Source organism: Xenopus tropicalis, chromosome 7, assembly GCF_000004195.4.
Source record: "Xenopus tropicalis strain Nigerian chromosome 7, UCB_Xtro_10.0, whole genome shotgun sequence".
NCBI lineage: Eukaryota > Metazoa > Chordata > Amphibia > Anura > Pipidae > Xenopus > Xenopus tropicalis.
The window spans coordinates 118,357,272-118,382,632 of NC_030683.2; the positions used below are offsets into that span (position 1 = coordinate 118,357,272).

At 42.0% G+C, this 25,361-nt stretch overlaps 2 protein-coding genes across 2 annotated transcripts; both read left to right on the top strand.

Moving 5' to 3' along the window:
- The first annotated feature begins 2,104 nt into the window (after nt 1-2,104).
- Nucleotides 2,105-15,778, top strand: LOC100488013 (guanylate-binding protein 2). The gene is made up of 13 exons (XM_012967560.2): nt 2,105-2,179; nt 3,722-3,824; nt 5,701-5,900; nt 6,095-6,222; nt 6,870-6,979; nt 7,600-7,799; nt 9,289-9,531; nt 9,620-9,903; nt 11,203-11,415; nt 12,054-12,156; nt 12,279-12,472; nt 14,029-14,158; nt 14,688-15,778. Exons 2-13 carry the CDS (start codon nt 3,742-3,744, stop codon nt 14,771-14,773), a joined length of 1,974 nt encoding a protein of 657 aa, XP_012823014.1. The 5' UTR covers nt 2,105-2,179; nt 3,722-3,741; the 3' UTR covers nt 14,774-15,778.
- A 4,927-nt stretch (nt 15,779-20,705) lies between these two features.
- On the top strand, nt 20,706-22,201 carry LOC100489755 (adenosine receptor A2b-like). The gene is made up of 2 exons (XM_002939134.1): nt 20,706-21,031; nt 21,487-22,201. The coding sequence occupies exons 1-2, from the start codon at nt 20,706-20,708 to the stop codon at nt 22,199-22,201; spliced, it is 1,041 nt and encodes a 346-aa protein (XP_002939180.1).
- Nucleotides 22,202-25,361: the final 3,160 nt, after the last annotated feature.

The window sequence follows — 25,361 nt, forward strand, 5'->3', positions numbered from 1 at the left end:
ATATGGGATCCATTATCCAGAAACCCGTTATCCAGAAAGCTCCAAATTACGGGAAGGCCATTTCCCATTATAAGCAAATAATTCTGAAATGATTCCCTTTTCTCTGTAATAATAAAACAGTACCTGTACTTGATCCCAACTAAGATATAATTACCCCTTATTGGGGCAGAACAGCCCTATTGGGTTTATTTCATGGTTAAATGATTCCCTTTTCTCTGTAATAATAAAACAGTACCTGTACTTGATCCCAACTAAGATATAATTACCCCTTATTGGGGGCAGAACAGCCCTATTGGGTTTATTTAATGGTTAAATGATTCCCATTTCTCTGTAATAATAAAACAGTACCTGTACTTGATCCCAACTAAGATATAATTACCCCTTATTGGGGGCAGAACAGCCCTATTGGGTTTATTTAATGGTTAAATGATTTTTAGCAGACTTAAGGTACGGAAATCCAATTACAGAAAGATTCCTTATCCAGAAAACTCCAGGTTCTGAGCATTCTGGATAACCGGTCCTATACCTATATTAGGTTACACTCAGCCACCTACAAATTTGACACCCCATGATCATAAAAGAAGTACCGTCATAAAATTTTCAAGCTAAACATTAATTAAACACTAAATCTATGGTTCCTGTCTCGCCAACAAGACAAAAGAGTCAAAAAATTCTCCTTATCATGTAATATATGTATATAAAATATTTGGATGGCATTTCTTAATAGTAAGTTTAACATTGTTTGCATGTATTTTGTTTTGCAGTTCTATTCCTTAACCCTTTACCTGCCAAGCACCTAGATTCTACATATTCTACATAGAACCTAAGTTGGTTGGCACTTTATGTAATACAGAGTCAGACTGGGCAGCCGGGACACTGGGAAAAAAACCCGGTGGGCCTCAACGGCCCACACCCAACCCTTGTTGGTGCTCCCCTGGCCGACTGTTCCACCCCTGATGTGTTAAACTTATTCGCGCTCAGGGGAGGATATCGGGTAAGAGACCCTGCAGGGGGTTAGGAAGGCTCAGCGGGGGCCCCTGGGGGGGTAAGGGAGGCTCAGCGGAGGTTAGGGGGTGCGGGGAACGTGGCCAGCGGGGGCACCTGCAGGGTCTCTGGGGGCGGCAGCCCCGGTGGGCCCTACACCCCCCAGTGCAACCCTGATGTAATATGCTTCACTTGTGGCTCTAGCCACTGCTAGAATGCTTTCTACCCCTCACAGCCCATCGAGAGAACAAGGAGAAAAAGAAGTGAAGAGGAGCTGCACTTCCTGCTGTTCCGATCCTTAGGGGATGGTCAGCTCCAATAATAGAAATGTAGTTATGCACAGGTATGGCACGCTGTACAGTATGTGTCCATATGGCCTACAGCCCAAAAGTGTACGGCCACCTTTAGAAGATCTCCAAACACAGGTGCTGACAATATTGCTTTAAAGGACATGTTAACCCCAAAAATATTTTTGCCTAGTAAAAAAAACATAATTCTAAGCAACTTTAAAAGTTATTTGTAAATGTAATTGCCATTGAAAGCAGCATTTGCTGAACTCCTTACTTGATATTCATCTGCTGTCTGTTTGCTAAAACCTGGTTGTTCCTATGAATGTTTGCTGGCTAATCATACCTGTTTACTATTGAAGGTTTGCCTAACAATATATGTGTATCAGGAACATATGACTCTTAGCTGATCTTACTTTACTCAAACCTAAGGTTTGGGTTACTATAAATCAAGTGCAAAGTTCTGCACTTTGGTAGGAATAATATAAATGTGTGTTATACACTAAATGGTAGTGTGTTGAGGGTCGCCTTAAAGGGATACTGTCATGAGTTTTATGGGGTACTTTTTATTTCTAAATGACACATAGAAAATAATTCCCTCTGCCATTTAAAATGTAATTCTAGAACCAACAAATGTATTTGTAGCTGTAAGATTGGTGTGTAGGCGCCATCTCAGTGCATTGTGCCTGAGTCTGAGCTTTCAGCCAGCGCTACACATTAGAACTGCTTTCAGCTAACCTATTGTTTCTCCTACTCCCATGTAACTGGAGGAGTCCCAAGCCGGACTTGGCTTTCTTACTATTGAGTGCTATTCTGATACCTACTGGGAGCTGCTATCTTGCTCCCTTCCCATTGTTCTGCTGATTGGCTGCTGTTCTGCTGGCCACTGCTGGTTACCTTGCTACCAGGTATTTACCCTTTATACTAAATTCAAGTGTTTGTGTGTTACTGCTTTATAAATTTAAACTCATGCATGCCCTTTCAAAGACCTAAATTTAACCACAAAGTCCTGATATTATGGTAGCCACTAAGTTATCCAAGGCATTCAAAGGCATGTCCAAGTTGTTCACAACACTCTGTCCCATAAGTCTCTAACAGGAATTCAATGACTGATTAGTACATAGATATGACAGAGATGTTACTTTGTTCATTTCCAAAGGGATCTTAGCAATAAAATTCAGGTACAAATGACCATAAAGCATCTGTACAGCACCAAAGTTACCATAAAAATTTCATTTTGTCTGGATCTTACCAATTTTGTTAATAGAACAAAAAACAGTTAAGTGTATTATAGATACTGTATGAATCAGGGCTGGAACTAGGGACATGCAGTAGAGGCATATGCCTAGGGTGCAGAGGTTAGGGGGGTATCACTAGGTACGTACCCCTAGTACGGTCCCTTGCCCCCCCACAGTCCGCCCCTCAATTCACACCTTACTTGCCCCCCCCCATTTCAGGGCGGGCCGGGGCGAGGATGCTATCTAGGTTGCCTAGCCTAGCACTGTTATACTTATGTTATGCACCGATTTTCTCTTATAACGGAATTCTTAGAGAGCCAGTAAGTGTTAGAACTAAAACCGATTGATAAGCAACACAGCTTACCTGTTATTAACCAAGAATATATGTACCCTATTGCCATATATTGCTATACTGCAGCTTATTTATAAAAACTATAATCGGGCTTCTGACGCAAATATACAGCCTACTGATCCTGCGCTGCGCCAACTTCACATGTAATAGGAAAACTGCCTGCCCAGCACGTTCCTAGATTGATGCAGCAATTGGCCAATCGTGTGTCACTGCCCCTTCCCGTGACGTCACCTCCCTCCCTTACCCAGCATTCAACAGGGGGAAAGGTGGCAACCCTAATTTCTGATCTCACTAGCGTGTATGGGTAATTATGACTAAATGGTGTCGCAAATCACAGTGCATTTTTTGGGGTCCCATTTTCACTTTAGGCCCCATATTTTGTTGAGACAGCCATGCTCATCCATGTACATAACAGAGGGTAGCAGCAGGTCCGTTTATTTGTTTGATGGGCCCCTGGGCAGGGTCGGACTGAGGGGTGCAGGGCCCACCGGCTCTGCTGCCTCAAGGGCCCCTGCACCCACCAAGGGGCCCCCGCCATGGGCTTCACACCTCCTGCAGGGGCCCCCACCACCCATCCATCTCTCTGCTTAGGCAGCCCCTCTAGTTATACAATTATATAAGCTGTAAGCATCTCTATGGGCTTTGCCAATAAATTGATTTCCGTCAAATATGGCACCTGTTTATTGTACACAGACTGAGTCTAGAATAACAGGTTGTTTTTGATTGATGACCACCCCCTTCCAGAAAATGATCTGCTGATGCCCATGCATATCTCTATGCCAGCTCTACTGCTATAAACAAACAATGAGTCAATAGAAGAACTTCTGTAGGCAATAAGAAGAAATTTCTTTCACTTGCAGTGCTTAGGACTGAATCTAGGATGAGACACTATAAAAAGGAGACAGCACAAGATAAATACACATTCTATTCCCTGCACAGAAGGCAAGAACTGAATCCAGCAAGGTAAATTGATTTTCTGGATTTTAAACAACTTTTTTTGTATATATAACTATATATATTTATACACAGAATCTGTGTGTATATATATATATATATACGATATTATATATCTAGCCCTATTCTGCTACTTAAGAAAAACCTACCTGATTTCCACTTCTTTCTGGTGATACAAGAGTCCTGCGCCTCCACTACAGGGGAAGAGGTACACTGTAAAATGGGGTGGCTCCACCCAGGGTCAGGGCAGACTGGGCTGTAATACCCCTCCCTGGGAGCTTCTCTGATCCGCAATCTCACACAGAGATAAGATTGAAAGGTGTATTTGCAGGACACTGTACCTTTAAATGCTTTGATCTTCAGAGTCCTGACAAGGACTCCCTTTCCTTCCACACCCTAAGCAGAGAGTACTTCTGCTACTGGAGTTTCTCCCTAACTTTACACACACAGCCATTTCTGGTATCTCCCAGCACCTTCTTTCCTTTGCTGCTCCTCTCCCATACTTATATAGTTACATAGTTAAGTTGGGTTGAAAAAAGGTCAAGGTCCAAGGTCCAACCAAGTTAAACCCTTCCAATTGAACCCCAAAGTGAACCCCATACTGACCTATCTATCCACTCACATACAGACCCACACTGACCTATCTATCCACTCACATACAGACCCACACTGACCTATCTATCCACTCACATACAGACCCACACTGACCTATCTATCCACTCACATACAGACCCACACTGACCTATCTATCCACTCACATACAGACCCATACTGACCTATCTATCCACTCACATACAGACCCACACTGACCTATCTATCCACTCACATACAGACCCACACTGACCTATCTATCCACTCACATACAGACCCATACTGACCTATCCACTCACATACAGACCCACACTGACCTATCCACTCACATACAGACCCACACTGACCTATCTATCCACTCACATACAGACCCATACTGACCTATCTATCCACTCCCATACAGACCCATACTGACCCATCTATCCACTCACATACAGACCCATACTGACCTATACACTCAACATACAGACCCCACACTGACCTATCTATTCCACTCACTCGCATACAGACCCATACTGACCTATCTATCCACATACTGACCTATCTATCCACTCACATACAGACCTACACTGACCTATCTATCCACTCACATACAGACCCATACTGACCTATCTATCCACTCACATACAGACCCATACTGACCTATCTATCCACTCACATACAGACCCACACTGACCTATCTATCCACTCACATACAGACCTACACTGACCTATCTATCCACTCACATACAGACCCACACTGACCTATCTATCCACTCACATACAGACCCATACTGACCTATCTATCCACTCGCATACAGACCCACACTGACCCATCTATCCACTCACATACAGACCCACACTGACCTATCTAGAGACCTTCAAAGTCCTGACAAGGACTCCCTTTCCTTCCACACCCTAAGCAGAGTGTACTTTCTGCTACTGGGGTTTCCCACTAACTTTACACACACAGCCATCTCTGGCATCTCTCAGCACCTATCTAATTAAGGTTTGAGCAAAGAATAAAATGTGACATTCGAATCTAAAGACATAACTTAATACCTAGGTCCTACTGTTTAAAACCCTAGATAATGTTTGATAGCTGTCAGACAGGCAAAAAGCACATATGCTATTAGCCATATCTGATATATTTCTGAAATGCTCTCTTGTATACATTACCCATATTTATGTGCTTCAACAGATTTCAGAGAACACAGGGAAAGGAAAACAGAAACACAGTTTAACACTTTCCTCATTATAAGATAATAGGGTCCCTGAATACTTTTCACTGATATTACTAACCCTTTATTTGCAGGATGGAAACGTTCCCAATGGGAGAACCCATGTGCCTGATAGAAAACAAGGAAGGAGAAGAATTAACAGTTAACCAGGAGGCCTTAGAGATCTTACTGGAAATCACTCAGCCTGTGGTGGTTGTGGCGATTGTTGGGAAATATCGAACTGGGAAATCCTACCTTATGAACATACTAGCCGGAGCCAGGAATGAGCACTCAGGCAATGAATATATCTATCCTCCCTGTAATTTACTAGCCTAAACTGATTTAGCTTTTTATATGCTCTTGGTATCACAATAGATCTGAACCCACAAATGGATTGCTGTGCTGCTGTGGGCGGTCTGCCAGTTTATAAAACTATTTTGATGCTGCTGAATTAATGATCCATTATTCTATATTATCTAACTGCTTCAGGGTTTGCTCTGGGATCAACCGTCCGGTCAAAGACTAAAGGGATCTGGATGTGGTGCGTGCCTCACCCTACTAAAAAAGGCCACACCCTAGTTCTGTTGGACACAGAGGGACTGGGGGATGTAGAAAAGGTGAGCAAACATATCCTACCACACTTTAACATATTTTAAACAATAAGGCATGTTAAGAGCTGTAGTCCCGCAACATCAGGCTTGTATTCCTAAAACAATCACGCTCAATAAAGCTTTTTCCTAGCTCTTCAGATCCAGTGGTTAGGCATCCATTCACTCCAGCCTTTATAGATTACATTTTTGGCTAACTAACGATATTGGCCATTAGAAGAGACAGAGTTTTAGCAGATAATATCTTCACTTTGGGTTTGACTGCAAGATGGCTTGTCCAAAGTGTGAGGCAAAAGGACCAGGAACAAAATAACGTAACTTATATACATAGTATTCGGACCCTAGTGATCAAAAAAGGGTAATGCATATACAAATTAATCACTCCTAATGACAGTAAAAAAATGTTTATACTTATTTTAATCCATTAAAAGCATTAACAACCCAATATGGCCTAACACATTTCATGCTTACCCAGCACATAGTCATAGGCACCTTTATATATAAAGGTCAAAAGTGAACCACCTCCCTGTGGTACTGTACCTGCCAAGACAATCGGGAAGCAAGGTCAAACTAACAAACTGCTTAAACAAATATGGGAATTTATGGTCAGCATTACAGATTTATAGACATGTAAAGCTTCTCTTTTCTTTAACCAGGGAGACAGCAAGAATGATGCCTGGATCTTCTCCCTGGCTATCTTACTCAGCAGCACTCTGGTGTACAACAGCATGGGGACCATTGACCAACAGGCCATGGATAATCTGCAGTATCCTTTCCATTAATTATAGGAGCGATGCTCTGCAATTTTCTTTAATATTGGAAATCACTGGCCTCCTTCAATGTTCCAGAACATTCACTACCATAAACAGGGCAAGACCTAAATATCCAAACAGAAACTGATGAATTAAAACTTATGGAATGAATAGTTGACACCCTTTTTGCTTATAAGTGCTTTTCAGCTATAGCACCCCATTTCCCCTCTTATAATGAGCATGTGGGTACTCAGCAGCACACAGAGACATACTCTGGGCTTAGCAAACTCTTGATTTAGCTACAGGGAGAAGAGAAACTTTAAGAGGAACATTCTGGGCTCATTCTATGGCATTTGTGAATTGATGAGATTATTTTAATGAACCATGTGGCATACTCTGCCATTCTGTAATCTACTGATCAAAACTGGTCAAGATAAACTCTTGGCTGTGGTTAAATATGCTTCAGCTTGCTGAGGATTTGATCCCAGTCATGCTACTAGGGCTTTATGCATTGCAGTCAGAATGCTCTATAAATATAGTTACAATTCAAGCCATAAAGCACCACACAAGTGCTGTTTTGTGAGAGAAAGAATAATAGTTATGTAGTTATGTTCCATCCTATAACATCACACAGTTACGTGACAGAACTAACAGAGCGCATAAAGGTTAAATCACATGAAGGAAAAGCTGAGGACATGGATGAGACTGGAGAATTCAAAAGGTTCTTCCCATCATTCATTTGGTGTGTGAGGGACTTTACACTACAGTTAGAGAAGGACGGTGTGCCAATAACTGAGGATCAATATTTAATGGATGCACTGGAACTAAAGAGAGGTATGTAAATCAATAGTAGCTATCTCCAAGACAAGATGGCATTTTAAATGGCATCTATCCCTTGTTATTCGTCATTAAGCCATTAAGAGTGATCCCCAACCAGTGGCGCACAAGCAACATGTTGCTCCCCAACCCCTTGGATGTTGCTCCCCGTGGCTCAAAGCAGGGGCTTATTTTTCAATTCCTGGATTGGAGGCAGGTTTTAATTGCATAAAAACCAGTTGTACTGCCAAACAGAGCCTCCTGCAACCTGCCAGTCCATATAGGGACGACCTAATAGCCAATCACAGTCCATATTTGGCACCCCAGGAACATTTCACTTTTCATGCTTGTGTTGCTCCCCAACTCCTATTACATTTGAATGTGGCTCACAGGCAAAAGAGGGTGGGAATCCAGCCTTAGACACTAAGGGGGAGATTTACTAATCCACGAATGGACCGAAAGCGCCCAAATGCGTTTTTTCGTCGTAATGATCGGTATTTTTTGCAACATTTTCGTCGCCATCGCGATTTTTCCGTCGCAACTTTTTCATATATTTTCCGCTACTTTTTCGTCGAAAAAAAATCGGATTGGTTTTTCCGCTGTTTACTATCGCTCAATACGAAAAAATTGCGACAGCGACTAAAAAGTTGCGCAAAATACGATAAAAAGTCACGACAAATGCGAAACATTGCGATGGCGACGAAATACGATTTTTTCCCTTTCCAGATTCCGATTTGTGGATTAGTAAATCTGCCCCTAAGGGTTATTTCTTTTATTTAACCAACAGATAGTTTATATTATGTTAAGTGGCCTATTAAAGAATCTCCCCAAACTGGAATATATATATCAGTAAATATTGCCCTTTTACATCCTTTCCCTTAAGCCGCCATTTAGTGATGGGCTGTGTGCTCCCTCAGAGATCAGCTGACAGGAAGTGATGCAGCTCTAACTGTAACAGGAAGTAGTGTGGGAGCAAAAGGCAGAACTCTGCCCATTCATTGGCTGATGGGGCCTAGCATGTATGTGTGCCTTGGCTTGTTTGTAAGCACTGTGAATCCTATGGTCCCAGGGGGCGGCCCTTAATTCCTAAAATGGCAGTTTTCTATTTAGAATTACCCAATGGCACACACTACATAAAAAGTATATTGAGAATGGTTTATTTAGATGAAGCAGGGTTTTACATAGAAGCTATTTATGCAATATATTTTTATAGAGACCTACATTGTTTGCCACTTCCCTTAGGTTAGGACCAATCCCTGTTGCCGCTTCCCTTAGGTTAGGAGGGTGCGACGGGGGCCCCTGCAGGGGATGCAGGTGACACGGCCAGCGGAGGCACCCTGGGGGGCCCCTGGGGCGGTAGGCAGCGAGAACAGTGGAAAAAAAATACATTAAAAACTTGGTAGTAAAGTAGTAGAATGTGCCCACCAGGCATAACATTAAGTTACCTTATTGTAAATGTTAAATGATTTATTCATTAATCTGACTGCATTTCCAAAATGTTTTTCAGGTGTTGGCAAAAAGGTGCAAGACTACAACCTGCCCCGTCAGTGCATTCGTCATTACTTTCATTCGCACAAATGCTTTGTGTTTGACCGGCCAGCTTCAAAAGCAGATCTCCAGAGACTGGAGGAACTACAAGAATCAGAATTAGAGCTTGAATTTGTAGACAAAGCGATAACGTTTTGCTCATTCATAAATCAGCATTGTAATGCTAAAACTCTAGTGGGAGGAACCATAGTGACAGGGAGAAGTGAGTTTGGCATAAAAAAGAATGTCTCCATCACCTGTAAACAAGTAACCTCACCCAATAATAACCCTTTCTGTGTCTCCTTAACTAGCTCTGGGCAATCTGACTGACTTATACACAGAGGCAATACGGAGCGGTTCCATCCCCTGTATGGAGAATGCAGTAAAAGCCCTGGCAGATAGAGAGAATTCTAGAGCCGTGCAGGAAGCTCTGACCAAGTATGAGGAAGAGATGAGCAAGCAAATTGCCAAATTCCCTACAGAGACCCAGGAAGAGTTTCTCAGTATTCACCAGGAGTGTGAAAAAGAAGCAACAAAGGTCTTTATGGGCCTGTCCTTCAAGGATGAGAATGGGCAATATCAGAATCAGCTCATTGTAAGTTTCTCAAATTTATTAACCCACATTAAGCAAGTAGTAAATGTGTGCAAAATAGCACTCAGGTATTGTCTTGTGTATTAAACATCCCATTTGGGACCTTTGAGGTCTGTCTGCAACACTTTGCTTCAGAGATGGTGGGGCACAGTGCCAAGGATTTTCTATTCGCTGCTGCATACTCTTCTTATCAGTTGTGTAACTGAATGATTTATTATACAGCAGTCAGTAAATTAATGGTATGAGTAGAGGAGGAAAATGAGAAAACAGAAACCAATACAGGTATGGGATCCATTATCCAAAAACTTCCAGAAAGCGTCAAATTGTAGGAAGGCTGTCTCCCATAGAGACCATTTTCAGCAAATAATTGCAATTTTTAGAAATTATTTCCCTTTTCTCTGTAATAATAAAACAGTCCCTGTACTTGATCCCAACTAAGATATAATTACCCCTTATTGGGGGCAGAACAGCCCTATTGGGTTTATTTCATGGTTAAATGATTCCCTTTTCTCTGTAATAATAAAACAGTACCTGTACTTGATCCCAACTAAGATATAATTACCCCTTATTGGGGGCAGAACAGTCCTATTGGGTTTATTTCATGGTTAAATGATTCCCTTTTCTCTGTAATAATAAAACAGTACCTGTACTTGATCCCAACTAAGATATAATTACCCCTTATTGGGGGCAGAACAGTCCTATTGGGTTTATTTCATGGTTAAATGATTCCCTTTTCTCTGTAATAATAAAACCGTAATTGTACTTGATCCCAACTAAGATATAATTACCCCTTATTGGGGGCAGAACAGCCCTATTGGGTTTATTTCATGTTTAAATGATTCCCTTTTCTCTGTAATAATAAAACAGTACCTGTACTTGATCCCAACTAAGATATAATTACCCCTTATTGGGGGCAGAACAGCCCTATTGGGTTTATTTAATGGTTAAATGATTCCCTTTTCTCTGTAATAATAAAACAGTACCTGTACTTGATCCCAACTAAGATATAATTACCCCTTATTGGGGGCAGAACAGCCCTATTGGGTTTATTTCATGGTTAAATGATTCCCTTTTCTCTGTAATGATAAGACAGTACCTGTACTTGATGGTAACTAAGCTGCATGAATCCATATTGGTGACAAAACAATCCAATTGGGTCCAAATTATGGAAAGATATCTTATCTGGAAAACCCCAGGCCCCAAGCATTTTGCATAAAGGGTCCAATACCCATAATATGTGACTAAAAAATCCTAAAACCGCTGGTTCTGACCAACAAGGAATTGTTTGTCATATATTTACAGGATGAACTGGCAGAGGAAAAGTCCAAATATTCTCTGCACAATGAAGAGGAATCTGCCAAGAAGTGCAAAGCCATTCTACAGAAACTGAACGAGAGTCTGGAGAGAGAGATATCAGAGGGGAAATTCTCCAAACCTGGCGGATATACACAGTTCATTTCAGAGAAGAACTTGCTGGTGGATAAATACAATAAAACCAAAGGCAAAGGAGTTAAAGTACGGTGTCCTAATATTCTATTATATAAACAGTTTATATATACCATTTATACAATAGACAATTTAGCACAGAGTTAGCACCTACACAGTACAGTGTTTTCATAGAGATATGACAACATATTACAGAGCAGAACACGCTAAAATCACTATGGAGATGGACTTGCCGGTTTTAGGTTCAACATTCTGAGATACCGTTTAGTGGCCCAGATCCCCCCCAGTAGAAACCTCAGGGATACACTTCTAGCCTGAGTCTATTCCCAAATGTGTGTCCCTTTATTATCAGCAGAGTATCACCTGGCAAAGAAACCTTTAATCTATCAACCCTATGTTGGAGCTCAGTGCTGCCTTTTCTAGCTTGTCTATCTGCCTTATACTCCTAGAGAGTACTATTATAGCTGCTGGAGCTATCACTGCCTAAATACCCTGTTCACAGGGTCCGTGTTCCTTGACTAAAGGGGTGGTTCCTTTAGAACATATTGCTTTACTGAGGCCTTGTCTCCAAAGCTCCTCAGCATCATCCAAACTGTGCAGCAGGTGGAGGCCAAAAAGTTCCATAGAGATCCTTAAATGCCCCTTTATATTGTTTTGTTTTTGTTTTTTAAAATAACAAAACCCTTTTGCCATTTTATATATTACAGGCTCCGGAAATAATAGAGGAGTTTCTCAATGAAAAAAAAATTGTCGAAGAGTCAATTTTACAGGCAGATCAGTCCCTTACAGCTACAGAAAAGGAAATAGAAGGTGAGACTGACACTTTAGGGATCCATTGTCTATTTGCTACTTTTTCTTGCTACTTACTTCTAATCTAAGATAAACTTTACAACCTTTTCTGTAACTGGTGAATGCAATTATCTTACATACAGAACAGAGAGCCCGGACAGAAACTGCTGAGAGGGAAAAGCAAATAGTGGAGGAGAATAACAGACGGTTAGAGAAAGACATGGAGAATCAGAAGAAAAGCCTGGAAGATCATAAGAAAATGCTGGAGGAGAAGATGGAAGAGGAGAGAAAGAAGTTGATGGAGCAAAATGAATGGATGATTAAAGAGAAGCTAAAGGTACAGGATCCAAGCAGCAGATGCTGTGGAACCAGAACATGCTAAAGTAACATGTCATTAAAAACAAATATGCAGTGTGTCTGTCTTATAAGTCTCAATTATGCACTATTGTATTAATTGCAGAGATCCAATACCAACAATTAAAGTTGGATTTATTTAGTGTAACAGTTCAGTTAAACCAAGGTGTCTGACATATATTGAGATGCAGTACAACATCAGCGGTGGAGAAGCAGGTTGGACATTACTGAGAAATTACTATAGAACAGTCCTGGGCCTTGCCGTACGGGCACCTTAGGCAACCCGATTGGCCGCCTTCCCCACTGTGTGCTGTGTTCATCCACCTGCACCCGATCACATGTGCAAACAACGTGTGAGCACAAACGAGTGCAGTTGCAAGTCCCCAGGCAAGGGGTAGGCAGTGGGAGAGGTATGTGCCTAGTGCCCCCCACCATTACTCCCTAGGCACATGCCTCTCCTGCCTGCCCCTAGTTCTGGCCCTGCTTTAGAAATTTGTTATAATTTATGAGATCTATGTTGAACCTTCTAGGCCACAACAAGCCAACTTCTATGTATATATATTGCCTCATTTAAATGGTAACTAAAGCCCTAATTAAGCCCCGTCCAGTTAAAATACACCTGAGTTTATATCCAATGAAAATGTTCTTGTGCAAAGGTTTAATGCAGTGATCCCCAACCAGTGGCTCAGGGGCAACATGTTGCTCACCAACCCCTTGGATGTTGCTCTCAGTGCCCCCAAACCAGGGAGTTATTTTTGAATTCCTGACTTGGGGGCAAGTTTTGGTTGAATAAAAACAAGATTTCCTACCAAATAAAGCCCCCTGTAAGCTGATAGGGTGCATAGAGGCCCCTAATAGCCAATCACAGCCCTTATTTGGCTCCTCCATGAACTTTTATGGTGCTTGTGTTGCTCCCCAAGTCTTTTTACATTTGACTGTGACTCACGAGTAAGAAAGGCTGGGGATCCCTGGCTTAATGCATTCTGCAATAATGCATGCCTAAAGTGCAGGCATCTGTCTCCACGTGTTAGTTTAAAGGGAAAATGTACCCAGAATCTACTTTTTGCTAAAAGAAAGCAAATGTAATTTTAAGCAATTTTGAATATACATTGATTAAACATTTTACAATGTTTTTTTTTAAGTTACATGTAATTTCTATTGCTATTGAAAGTCATATCTGTCTAGCGGATATCTGCCTGACCTGAATACAGTTACATTGGCTGCTTATAGGGCACTTATCACCTAATAATTGTTTCCCCCACTTGTTTTTTTTTTCTTCTTTCTTTACCACAAAAGCCCCCTGCTATGGGAGGGAGCCCCAGGTGGGGGCAGCCATGTTGGGCAAACACATATAATGAGTGAGTGCCCCAGGTTGCTCATTATGTGCACACATGTGATATAGGATTGGGGGACTCTGTTAGCCCGCTCCGGTTGGGAAACAATTTTTTTTTTATAGTTGCCCTTTAATCAGAGGTATTTGTAAGGTAAATGTTTCACTAAGCAATATTTCTTCATTAAATTTAACTTCTGTGAACTTAGGAAGCAGACGAGTTGCTGAAAAAGGGATTTGACGCACAATCCGAAATAGTGAAATATCAGTCCAGACTTCTTAAGGAACTAAATACCGCAGCTGCTGCTCAGCCTCTCAATGTGAACATTCTCGGCCTTGGTAGGTGGTTCTTTCCAAGTTTGCATCAGTTCATTGTTTAATTCAAAATGAAATGGAAACATTAGACTGCTAATCAATAATGTAGATAAGGAAGATAACGTGTTGACTATTTTGTGCATGCTTGATATGTTAGGTACTGTATGTGTCCTATAAAGCCCTACATTCCTCTGCTTCTCTCTATATATTTCATTTCAACAAACACCCCCTCACCGCCCTTACACTAAGCTCAGGACAATCTGCTGCCCATACAGGTCCCCACAAGAGTCACACATTAAACCTTTCACCCTGATTGGCCCTCACCTCTGGTTCTCCCCTTGCAGTTCTCAAACTGCCTCTGGTTTTCCCCTTGCAGTTCTCAAACTGCCTCTGGTTTTCCCCTTGCAGTTCTCAAACTGCCTCTGGTTCTCCCCTTGCAGTTCTCAAACTGCCTCTGGTTCTCCCCTTGCAGTTCTCAAACTGTGAGTAAACTATTAGTTTGATTAGGCATTATGTATTTTTAAGTCTACCTGTCTTCCTTTTTTGTTCTTAGGTAGAGGAAGGGGAAGAGGGTGGCTAAGAGGAAGGGGAAGAGGATTGCTAAGAGGAAGGGGAAGAGGATGGAGAAGAGGACGATGACCCTTTTGAAGAGCTGTATACAGATCAGAAGAGATGAAATGGGGAGATACAAGACCCACTAAAGGAAATCAGTTAAAAGTGCTTCTGCACATTCAGCTCATTAAGGCACAAAAAGTGACTGTTCTACGTGGCTGTAATAGAAATACTATGCACTGTGCCTCTCTATAGCTGCTTTGCCAACTTATCCGCTGCGGTCAGATTATTATTACTCTCTGCACAGAGAATTTTTAGTGTGTGGTGAAGCTGTCAGTAGGTACCTGATGCTGAGTGCTCTCTGAGGGAACTGGTGATGCACTTGGTGCACCTTAGGTGGTACAGGGCTTAGGTGGCCATACACGGGCCGATTCTAGCTGCCGATATGGGTCCCTTAGACCGATTCAGCAGCTTATCGGCCCCTGTATGGGCACTACTGACGGGCCTGCCCTACTGACATCTGGCCTGAAATTGGCCAGATCTCGATGGGGTTTAAAAATTAGTCGGATCGGGGAACGCATTGGCTTGTTGATGTGGTCCCCGAACTGATGGACGCCCGTACCCGTCGTTCTGATTCGATCGTTTGAGTTTGCTGCAGTGTGAGATCTATACTTGTGGCTGAATGAATTGTCTTTTACATTTGAACCATTTTCCCACAATGTCCGTACTGTGTGTTGGAAAATTTCCTTTGACATTCTCTTGTTTTGCTTTCAGATACTGCATTCTGTGCTTCATTCATATTTTATCAAATAAAATAAATATTTCACAAATGTTTAAAGCAGTCCCTACGATATATTGCAAAGGACAGATCTGGTACATTCATTTATGTCAGATTCTCTCTCTCTCTGTATAATATCGATCTGACCAATACTTTATGGTGCACATACAGCATTTCTATCATTTTTCTGTTTTAGACTTTAGTTCCCCTTTAACTGTATGTGTATTTTAATATACTGCTGTGTCACTGGGAGGTCACTGTTTGTGACCAAAACTTTGGATTGTTTTACTTTACAATAAATTCTTTTTGCATGACTGATTGAGTGGGTTATTATGTCCATATACACACACACACACACATATACATATATAAAGGTACAATATTATACAGATGCCCCCAAAACGTTCACTGTCAAATAACTGTACATGATGTAGTAAAGGTTTCTCTCTTGCATTTATAAGAACACATAAAGAAAGATTCAACAGTGCATCAAGGAGCAGCCAGGCTAAAGAAACCATCCAAAATGTGCAGCTTTAGGAAAATCGAATGGCCGTGACTATTTTCCATCATCAGTTTCCCATTAGACAGATGAGTGTTGCCTAGTGTTGCTCTGCCATCTAGTGAGCATTGGTGGAAAAGCCACAAAAACGATGCCAACGGAACATCTGATATGGCAAAGTGTAAGGATAATATCATACACTGCTTGAACAGCAACATGGATGTTTATATTACGTTATAGGAGTTTACTAAAAAACATGCTTGAATTGGAATCTTTCTACCAATAATGTGTGATCTTCATTGCTGCTCTATAAAGCAGTGATCCCCAACCAGTGGCTCCCATGTTGCTCCCCAATCCATTGGATGTTGCTCCCAGGGGCTAGTTATTTTTTAATTCCTGACTTGCAGGCAAGTTTTGGAGACATGAAAACCAGTTGTATTGCCAAAAAGAGCCTCCTGTAGGCTGCCAGTCCACATAGGGGCTACCAAATAGCCAATCACAGCCCTTATTTGGTACCACCAGGTACATTTTCATGCTTGTGTTGCTCCCCATTCTTTTTTACATTTGAATGTGGCTCATGGGTAAAAAAGGTTGGGGATCCCTGATCTAAAGGGTAGGGGCCCAATTCTCTCAATCTGTCTCTCTATTCACTGACTTTGAAATATCTCATTAGTCCTTTTTGTCAACCAATAAGTGACGGTCTGCTGTCAGTACTACAAGAACGAACTTTCTTTATGCAGTGTGCCTAAACAAAATGAAAATAAAGCTGCAGATGTAGGTATTGAGCTTCTGATTGCACACCGGCCCTACACAGCTAAAGCACTGTCCCTTTAAATTTAGGGTCTGGTTTACTAATATTTGTTTTTTGGCCTTCAACCTCACATAAACTCAACATGGTATAAATTCAAATTAAACCTGGTCATTGTTGTATTTATAAAATGTCATGATAATGCTGTTATTGGTCGTAGGAACATTTCAAGTTTACGTTCAAAAATCACAATTTTTTTAAGCTGAAAGAATTGTTAAAACTCAAAAAATTGAGTCTTAACAGATGTTTGTTCCCACGAATCCTCTTTATTTTTCTAAAATAGGAATTGCTTCAGCAGCCATTGTAGGAGCATTGGCACTCATTCTTGAAAAAGGATAATGTGTTTAAGTTTCAATTGGAACAAGGTGAAACAGAAAACAATGATGGTATTAACTTCTCCTTAAAACTGGGTGAAATAGAAAACAATTCCTGCCAAACAAAAGTTAACTAAATGTTACAAAATGTTAATGTTATTTTATAAAAACTCAAATTTTTCAGGGGGGGAAATTTCTGAAACAATATTGAGAAACACTATTGTAAAAATCGAGTACAGGTAAGGGACCCGTTATCCAGAATGCTCGGGACCTGGGGTATTCCGGATAAGGGGTATTTCCATAATTTGGATCTCCTACCTTATTAAACCCAATAGGATTGTTTGGGCTCCAACAGGGATTAATTATATCTTAGTTGAGATCAAGTACAGGTACTGTTTTATTATTACAGAGAAAAGGGAATCATTTAACCATTAAATAAACCCAATAGGAATGTTCTGCCCCCAATAAGGGGTAATTATATCTTAGTTGGGATCAAGTACAGGTACTGTTTTATTATTACAGAGAAAAGGGAATCATTTAATCATTAAATAAACCCAATAGGGCTGTTCTGCCCCCAATAAGGGGTAATTATATCTTAGTTGGGATCAAGTACAGGTACTGTTTTATTATTACAGAGAAAAGGGAATCATTTAATCATTAAATAAACCCAATAGGGCTGTTCTGCCCCAATAAGGGGTAATTATATCTTAGTTGGGATCAAGTACAGGTACTGTTTTATTATTACAGAGAAAAGGGAATCATTTAACCATTAAATAAACCCAATAGGGCTGTTCTGCCCCCAATAAGGGGTAATTATATCTTAGTTGGGATCAAGTACAGGTACTGTTTTATTATTACAGAGAAAAGGGAATCATTTAACCATGAAATAAACCCAATAGGGCTGTTCTGCCCCCCAATAAGGGGTAATTATATCTTAGTTGGGATCAAGTACAGGTACTGTTTTATTATTACAGAGAAAAGGGAATCATTTAACCATTAAATAAACCCAATAGGGCTGTTCTGCCCCCAATAAGGGGTAATTATATCTTAGTTGGGATCAAGTACAGGTACTGTTTTATTATTACAGAGAAAAGGGAATCATTTAACCATGAAATAAACCCAATAGGGCTGTTCTGCCCCCCAATAAGGGGTAATTATATCTTAGTTGGGATCAAGTACAGGTACTGTTTTATTATTACAGAGAAAAGGGAATCATTTAACCATTAAATAAACCCAATAGGGCTGTTCTGCCCCCAATAAGGGGTAATTATATCTTAGTTGGGATCAAGTACAGGTACTGTTTTATTATTACAGAGAAAAGGGAATAATTTAACCATAAAAATAAACCCAATAGGGCTGTTCTGCCCCAATAAGGGGTAATTATATCTTAGTTGGGATCAAGTACAGGTACTGTTTTATTATTACAGAGAAAAGGGAATCATTTAACCATGAAATAAACCCAATAGGGCTGTTCTGCCCCCAATAAGGGGTAATTATATCTTAGTTGGGATCAAGTACAGGTACTGTTTTATTATTACAGAGAAAAGGAAATTATTGATAAAAATGTGAATTATTTGATTAAAATGGAGTCTATGGCAGATAACCTTTCCGTAATTCGTAACTTTCTGGATAATGGGTTTGCGGATTAGGGGTCCAATCCCTGAAAATTGACTTTTTCTAAAAATTGCTTAGTAAATGTGCCCTTCAGCTCCACTGAAGGAGCTACTGAGCCAATAGGCTGCTTGAGACTGTTCTTGCATTCCGTGGGAGAGCGATGAAGCGCGTTTCAAAGCACAAAAACAAGGGTAACAAGGTGGGCACTTATGGGTGTAGTAGTGACAAGCGGAATGCAATGAGAGGAAGGTACTGATGCAACGAATAGCAGGTTACCTGAAGGTAAGGAGGGAACCTTTGAGCTTGAATGAAAACTAGACTGGAAGCCAGAAGATACATTTTGAAGCAAAAGTTGGAATTTATCAATAAATAGGTAGTGTGAATATTGTAGCAAGGTAAGTGAGTAGTGATGGGCGAAAAATGTTTCGCCAGGCATGGATTCACGGATGAAAACATTCGCCGCAGAAAAATTCACCACACGTCACAAGAATAGCCACGGGGACAAAAGAATAGCCTTGAGCGACGAAAGAATAGCTGCGGGCGACAATTTTTTTTGACACGCAACATTTTTGCGCAACAGATTCACTCACTATAAGTGAGCTGGAGGCTGAGTAATACTAGGAAGTATGTAGGTATGAGTTACAATTCTGCTATGGATTTCCAAAGAAAGCAACAAATCGTGGCGCTGTTCCTCAGGGGAAAGCCGCAGATCAGCGAAGAAGCACCAGAGAGAGATCCGCTACATCGTTCATTTCAATGTCGCCATTATTTAAGCAGAATTAGGCATGAGCAGAATGCAGAATGAAGAGTTTTCTAAACTGACGGCAATTCAGAAAGCTGTACTGAATGAACTGTACCGGGCCCTATACTCCCCAGTGTTAGATTGTCAGTCATTTCAATTTTTGTACTTACAGCACAATAGAGAGAATGTTCAGGATGGAAATGAGTCCCATACTAACCTATTCACATTGCTAGCAGCGCAGTATTGATGGGCAGAACGTCTGTTTGGAGAGAGTAATCCTGTGAGGTTATAAAGATAAGACTGGGGTTAGCTACGTCCCATCATTCAGCTGTCACTATTCCACAGCGAGACAGCAAGGGAAAAGGTAAGAGAACATAGAGCGGAGCTCTGCTTGGGGGTTTGGGTAGTACTCATAATGACATATGGGTTAACTGGGGATCATTTTAAGAGGGAATGTTTGGTGGAGAAAGACTCAGACTCAGAGTAGCCATATCCACTGACAAATACTAAAGTCTTCCCCAATTATTGCCTACCTGCCTGCTTCTCTTTTCTCTATACAGCATGGGACCCATTATCCAGAATGCTCGGGACCTGGGGTTTTCCAGATAAGGGATCTTTCCGTAATTTAGATCTCCATACCTTAAGTCTACTAAAAGATTATTCAAACATTAATAAACCCAATAGGGCTGTTCTGCCCCCAATAAGGGGTAATTATATCTTAGTTGGGATCAAGTACAGGTACTGTTTTATTATTACAGAGAAAAGGGAATCATTTAACCATTAAATAAACCCAATAGGGCTGTTCTGCCCCCAATAAGGGGTAATTATATCTTAGTTGGGATCAAGTACAGGTACTGTTTTATTATTACAGAGAAAAAAGAAATCATTTTAAAAAATTAGAATTATTTGCTTATAATGGAGTCTATGGGAGATGGCCTTCCCGTAATTCGGAAATTTCCAGATAATGGATCCCATACCTGCACCTTATTATGTATGTGTCTTGCCTTGATTTTATATCACTGTGCAGGTTGTTTTATATTAAATACCAAATGGCAAGCTTTGGCAGCACAACGTGTTTATGTGTTCTGCTTCTTCTGACCATACACACTGCCTTTACATATTTTTCATTTCCTTTTACATCTTCCTGCACACCTCACTTCTCTTCTACACTGTCACGCTCTCATCTGCTTTATTTCCTCCAACAATTATGTTTATGTATGAATAGCCAATGACATGCCAGCTTTCATTTGTCACTCTTTAGAACATGGAACACAACATCCCCTTCATTTTTCTGGAGATAATTCTTGCCCTGAGCATCGTCTCTATGAATGTCCTGGTTTGTGCCACTGTCTATCTTCACAAGGAGCTGAGGACCGTCACCAATTTCCTCATTGTGAGCTTGGCAGCGGCGGACATTGGAGTTGGCGCAGTCGCCATCCCATTCTCCATTGTGCTGAGCATGGAATACACACTCTGTTTCTACACCTGCATCTTCATCACTTGCTTTCCTCTGGTTACAACTCAGTTCTCCATCCTACTCCTCCTGCTAATCGCCATCAATGCCCATCTAAAGATCCGACTCCCAAACAGGTACGCAATTCTCAGTCTACAGATCCACAGGGGGTGATTTATCAACGTTCAAATCAGAATTTTTTCCACAATACAAATTTTTTGGAGGTGTTTAAATAAGCATTGAGTTTCTTTAAAATCCTAAATTATTCAAAGCAGAGAAAAAATCTAATATTCACAAGCTTGAAAATTGCTAATTATGCCCAATACTGTTTATCTTCACTGCATTCGTTTTATAAAGAAAAATAGAATAGGTGCATGCAAGCAAGTATCCATAATGGAAGTTTGCCAGTTCATCATCTTGATGCAATTAGATTAAATGGGTGCTGCTAAGCATCTATGCCATTTCTATGTCTCCATATATGTCTATATTTTTCTCTTATCCAGATAACCCATTTGTTCTGGTTGATGTTCTTTACAAACTGAGGTTATGGGCTGAGGCTTGTCTCTCATATTCCGCTCCTTCTCCCTTACAGCTACAGCCTGCATGTAACAAATGTCCGTGTGTTTCTAGCAGTTGTGCTTTGCCTGCTCCTCTCGTGCCTTATCGCTTTATCTCCAATGATGGGATGGAACCAATTCCAGCAGTATGTCAATGGCAACAGATCCTTGCAGAACCTTGCATCGGAGAGGTCCATGGTGGGATACCCTAGGCCCAGTCCTGTGATAGACCTTTCAGGTGCCTACTTCAGCCACAAAGAGGCTGATAACAACAGTGGAATCCAAGGAGAGCACCTAGGTTGTTGCTCTCTCACAGCTGTTTTCAGCCCAGAGTACCTGGTTTATTTTGTATTTTTCGGATGCACTCTGCTGCCCCTTTTTATCATGCTTGCTATCTATGGTAACATCTTTAGAGTTGCTCGAAGCCACCTGAGATCAGCCAAGCGCTGGGAAGCGCACATGGCCTGCACACTTCTCCTCCTGGTTGGCATGTTCTGCCTGTGTTGGATACCGCTGAACGTCATCAATAGCTTGAGGCTCCTGTGCTGGTCCTGCTCCATTCCTGTAAATCTAATACACGTAGCTGTTATCTTCTCCCACATGAATTCATTTGCAAACCCACTTGTTTACGCTATGAGGAAGAAAGACTTCGGGGGGGCCCTGAGGTCTGTTTGCCTGGATTTGCTCACCTGCTGGTCCCCAGTTAAGGCATGCTGTCGCAAAACAAAGGTCCACCCTCAAAATGGGTGAGAATCCACACATCACTGCTTTGTAGTGTAGAATACAATATGTAAGTGCATGAAGTGCCAGCTGGGAATGTATGGCTACATCCCCTTAATAAGTATTAAATTAGCATCTCAATGATATCCATTTAAGGGATCTGAGAGTGCCTGTAATGTTTAGTCTTAAGACTTAAATTTAGTGTTTAGTGCTCATTCACGGGCAGCAATCAGAGCAGAATAGAATATTCTTTATCAAACTGACCACTTGGTGATGACCAAAATAATTTTCATGATCAATATCTAGACTGATATGAGTTGGGCTAATTTATTTGAATGAAAGGCTGAATAGAATGATAAGTAATAAAAAGTAACAATAACAACAGAATTGCATCCTCACAGACTAGTGGTTTTTGGCTGCCGGGATCAGTGGCCCCCATTTAAAAGCTGAAAAGAAGCAGAAGGTATCAAATAACTCAAAACTATAAAAGATGTAAAAAATGTAGACCTTTGCTTTGAACTAGCCATTATATAACATCATACACATTAACTTCAACAACCCCTTTAAAGTCCCAGAATCCTAGGGGTCCATTCATGAAACCACAATTTTTTTCTAATTTATAGAACGTTTCATTATGTCCACGTTAATTTCATTAAAATTCCACAACTTTTTTTGGTTTTCATTGTATTTTTCGCAACGACTACAACCATTTCAGAATTCATTCAAGCTTCGGTATCGTGACCAGGTTGGAGCTGCAGAGTGCCATTGAGCCCTATGGGAGACTTTCCTTGGGCCGGGTTGGAGCTGCAGAGTGCCATTGAGCCCTATGGGAGACTTTCCTTGGGCCAGGTTGGAGCTGCAGAGTGCCATTGAGCCCTATGGGAGACTTTCCTTGGGCCGGGTTGGAGCTGCAGAGTGCCATTGTGCCCTATGGGAGACTTTCCTTGGTCCGGGTTGGAGCTGCAGAGTGCCATTGAGCCCTATGGGAGGCTTTCCTTGGGCCGGGTTGGAGCTGCAGAGTGCCATTGAGCCCTATGGGAGGCTTTCCTTGGGCCGGGTTGAAGCTGCAGAGTGCCATTGAGCCCTATGGGAGGCTTTCCTTGGGCCGGGTTGGAGCTGCAGAGTGCCATTGAGCCCTATGGGAGACTTTCCTTGGGCCGGGTTGGAGCTGCAGAGTGCCATTGAGCCCTATGGGAGACTTTCCTTGGGCCGGGTTGGAGCTGCAGAGTGCCATTGAGCCCTATGGGAGACTTTCCTTGGGCCGGGTTGGAGCTGCAGAGTGCCATTGAGCCCTATGGGAGACTTTCTTGGGCCGGGTTGGAGCTGCAGAGTGCCATTGAGCCCTATGGAAGGCTTTCCTTGGGCCGGGTTGGAGCTGCAGAGTGCCATTGAGCCCTATGGGAGACTTTCCTTGGGCCGGGTTGGAGCTGCAGAGTGCCATTGAGCCCTATGGGAGACTTTCCTTGGGCCGGGTTGGAGCTGCAGAGTGCCATTGAGCCCTATGGAAGGCTTTCCTTGGGCCGGGTTGGAGCTGCAGAGTGCCATTGAGCCCTATGGGAGACTTTCCTTGGGCCGGGTTGGAGCTGCAGAGTGCCATTGAGCCCTATGGGAGACTTTCCTTGGGCCGGGTTGGAGCTGCAGAGTGCCATTTTGCCCTATGGGAGACTTTCCTTGGGCCGGGTTGGAGCTGCAGAGTGCCATTGAGCCCTATGGGAGACTTTCCTTGGGCCAGGTTGGAGCTGCAGAGTGCCATTGAGCCCTATGGAAGGCTTTCCTTGGGCCGGGTTGGAGCTGCAGAGTGCCATTGAGCCCTATGGGAGACTTTCCTTGGGGCAGGTTGGAGCTGCAGAGTGCCATTGAGCCCTATGGGAGACTTTCCTTGAGCCAGGTTGGAGCTGCAGAGTGCCATTGAGCCCTATGGGAAGGCTTCCAAAATCATGAACTGAAGGTTTCCAAGCCAGAAAGGTTTTCGCACCATTTATGAATGTTCGGATCCAAAAATTTTGTGACTTTCGGAATGCAACCACAATATTTTTGTGAAAATCAGAAATTATCCTGGTTACTCCAAAGTTTTTCCAATCGTGATTTTAACCACCCAAAATTCGTGGTTTAATGAATGGGCCCCTAGACTTCACAATGGAACAAGGAGAGGGAGGGGGTGCATTACACTGTGAGCCTAGTAGTGGCCATACATGTTACAATTCTGATCTCTCCTACGATCCTAAATCGCCAGATATGCAGGTAGAAACAAAAGAATTCTACCCCTATATATGATTCAGTACTAAACGTCTGCCGGTGCTTGATCAAAATTTTCCACCTGATCGATGAGACGACTGATATCCAAGGACTTTGCTGATGCTGGTTGTCTCCCACCATACATGTACTTGTTATCATATGATAATAAAACCATACTGGATGCCCGTGATCTCCGGGCCCTTAAACGACACTGCACCACAAACAGGAATGCTACTGTAAAGGAAATCACAGAATGGGCTCAGGAATACTTCCAGAAACCATTGTCAGTGAACACAATCCACCGTGCCATCCGCCGTTACCAGCTGAAACTCTACAGTGCAAAGAAGCCATTTCTAAGCAAGATCCACAAGCTCAGGCGTTTTCACTGGGCCAGGGATCATTTAAAATGGAGTGTGGCAAAATGGAAGACTGTTCTGTGGTCAGACGAGTCACGATTCGAAGTTCTTTTTGGAAATCTGGGACGCCATGTCATCCGGACCAAAGAGGACAAGGACAACCCAAGTTGTTATCAACGCTCAGTTCAGAAGCCTGCATCTCTGATGGTATGGGGTTGCATGAGTGCGTGTGGCATGGGCAGCTTGCATGTCTGGAAAGGCAGCATCAATGCAGAAAAATATATTCAGGTTCTAGAACAACATATGCTCCCATTCAGACGTCATCTCTTTCAGGGAAGACCCTGCATTTTTCAACAAGATAATGCCAGACCACATTCTGCATCAATCACAACATCATGGCTGCGTAGGAGAAGGATCTGGGTACTGAAATGGCCAGTCTGCAGTCCAGATCTTTCACCTATAGAGAACATTTGGCGCATCATAAAGAGGTAGGTGCGACAAAGAAGGCCCAAGACGATTGAACAGTTAGAGGCCTGTATTAGACAAGAATGGGAGAGCATTCCTATTCCTAAACTTGAGAAACTGGTCTCCTCGGTCCC

What these genes read in the sequence shown, in the direction of transcription:
- LOC100488013 (XM_012967560.2), top strand. Translation starts at nt 3,742, where the DNA reads ATGAGACACTATAAAAAGGAGACAGCACAAGATAAATACACATTCTAT. An exon ending in CAAGAACTGAATCCAGCAAG is followed by an intron (nt 3,825 to 5,700) that starts GTAAATTGATTT and finishes CTTTATTTGCAG; the next exon opens with GATGGAAACGTTCCCAATGG. An exon ending in TGTGAACATTCTCGGCCTTG is followed by an intron (nt 14,159 to 14,687) that starts GTAGGTGGTTCT and finishes TTTTGTTCTTAG; the next exon opens with GTAGAGGAAGGGGAAGAGGG.
- LOC100489755 (XM_002939134.1), top strand. Translation starts at nt 20,706, where the DNA reads ATGGAACACAACATCCCCTTCATTTTTCTGGAGATAATTCTTGCCCTG. An exon ending in AAGATCCGACTCCCAAACAG is followed by an intron (nt 21,032 to 21,486) that starts GTACGCAATTCT and finishes TCTCCCTTACAG; the next exon opens with CTACAGCCTGCATGTAACAA.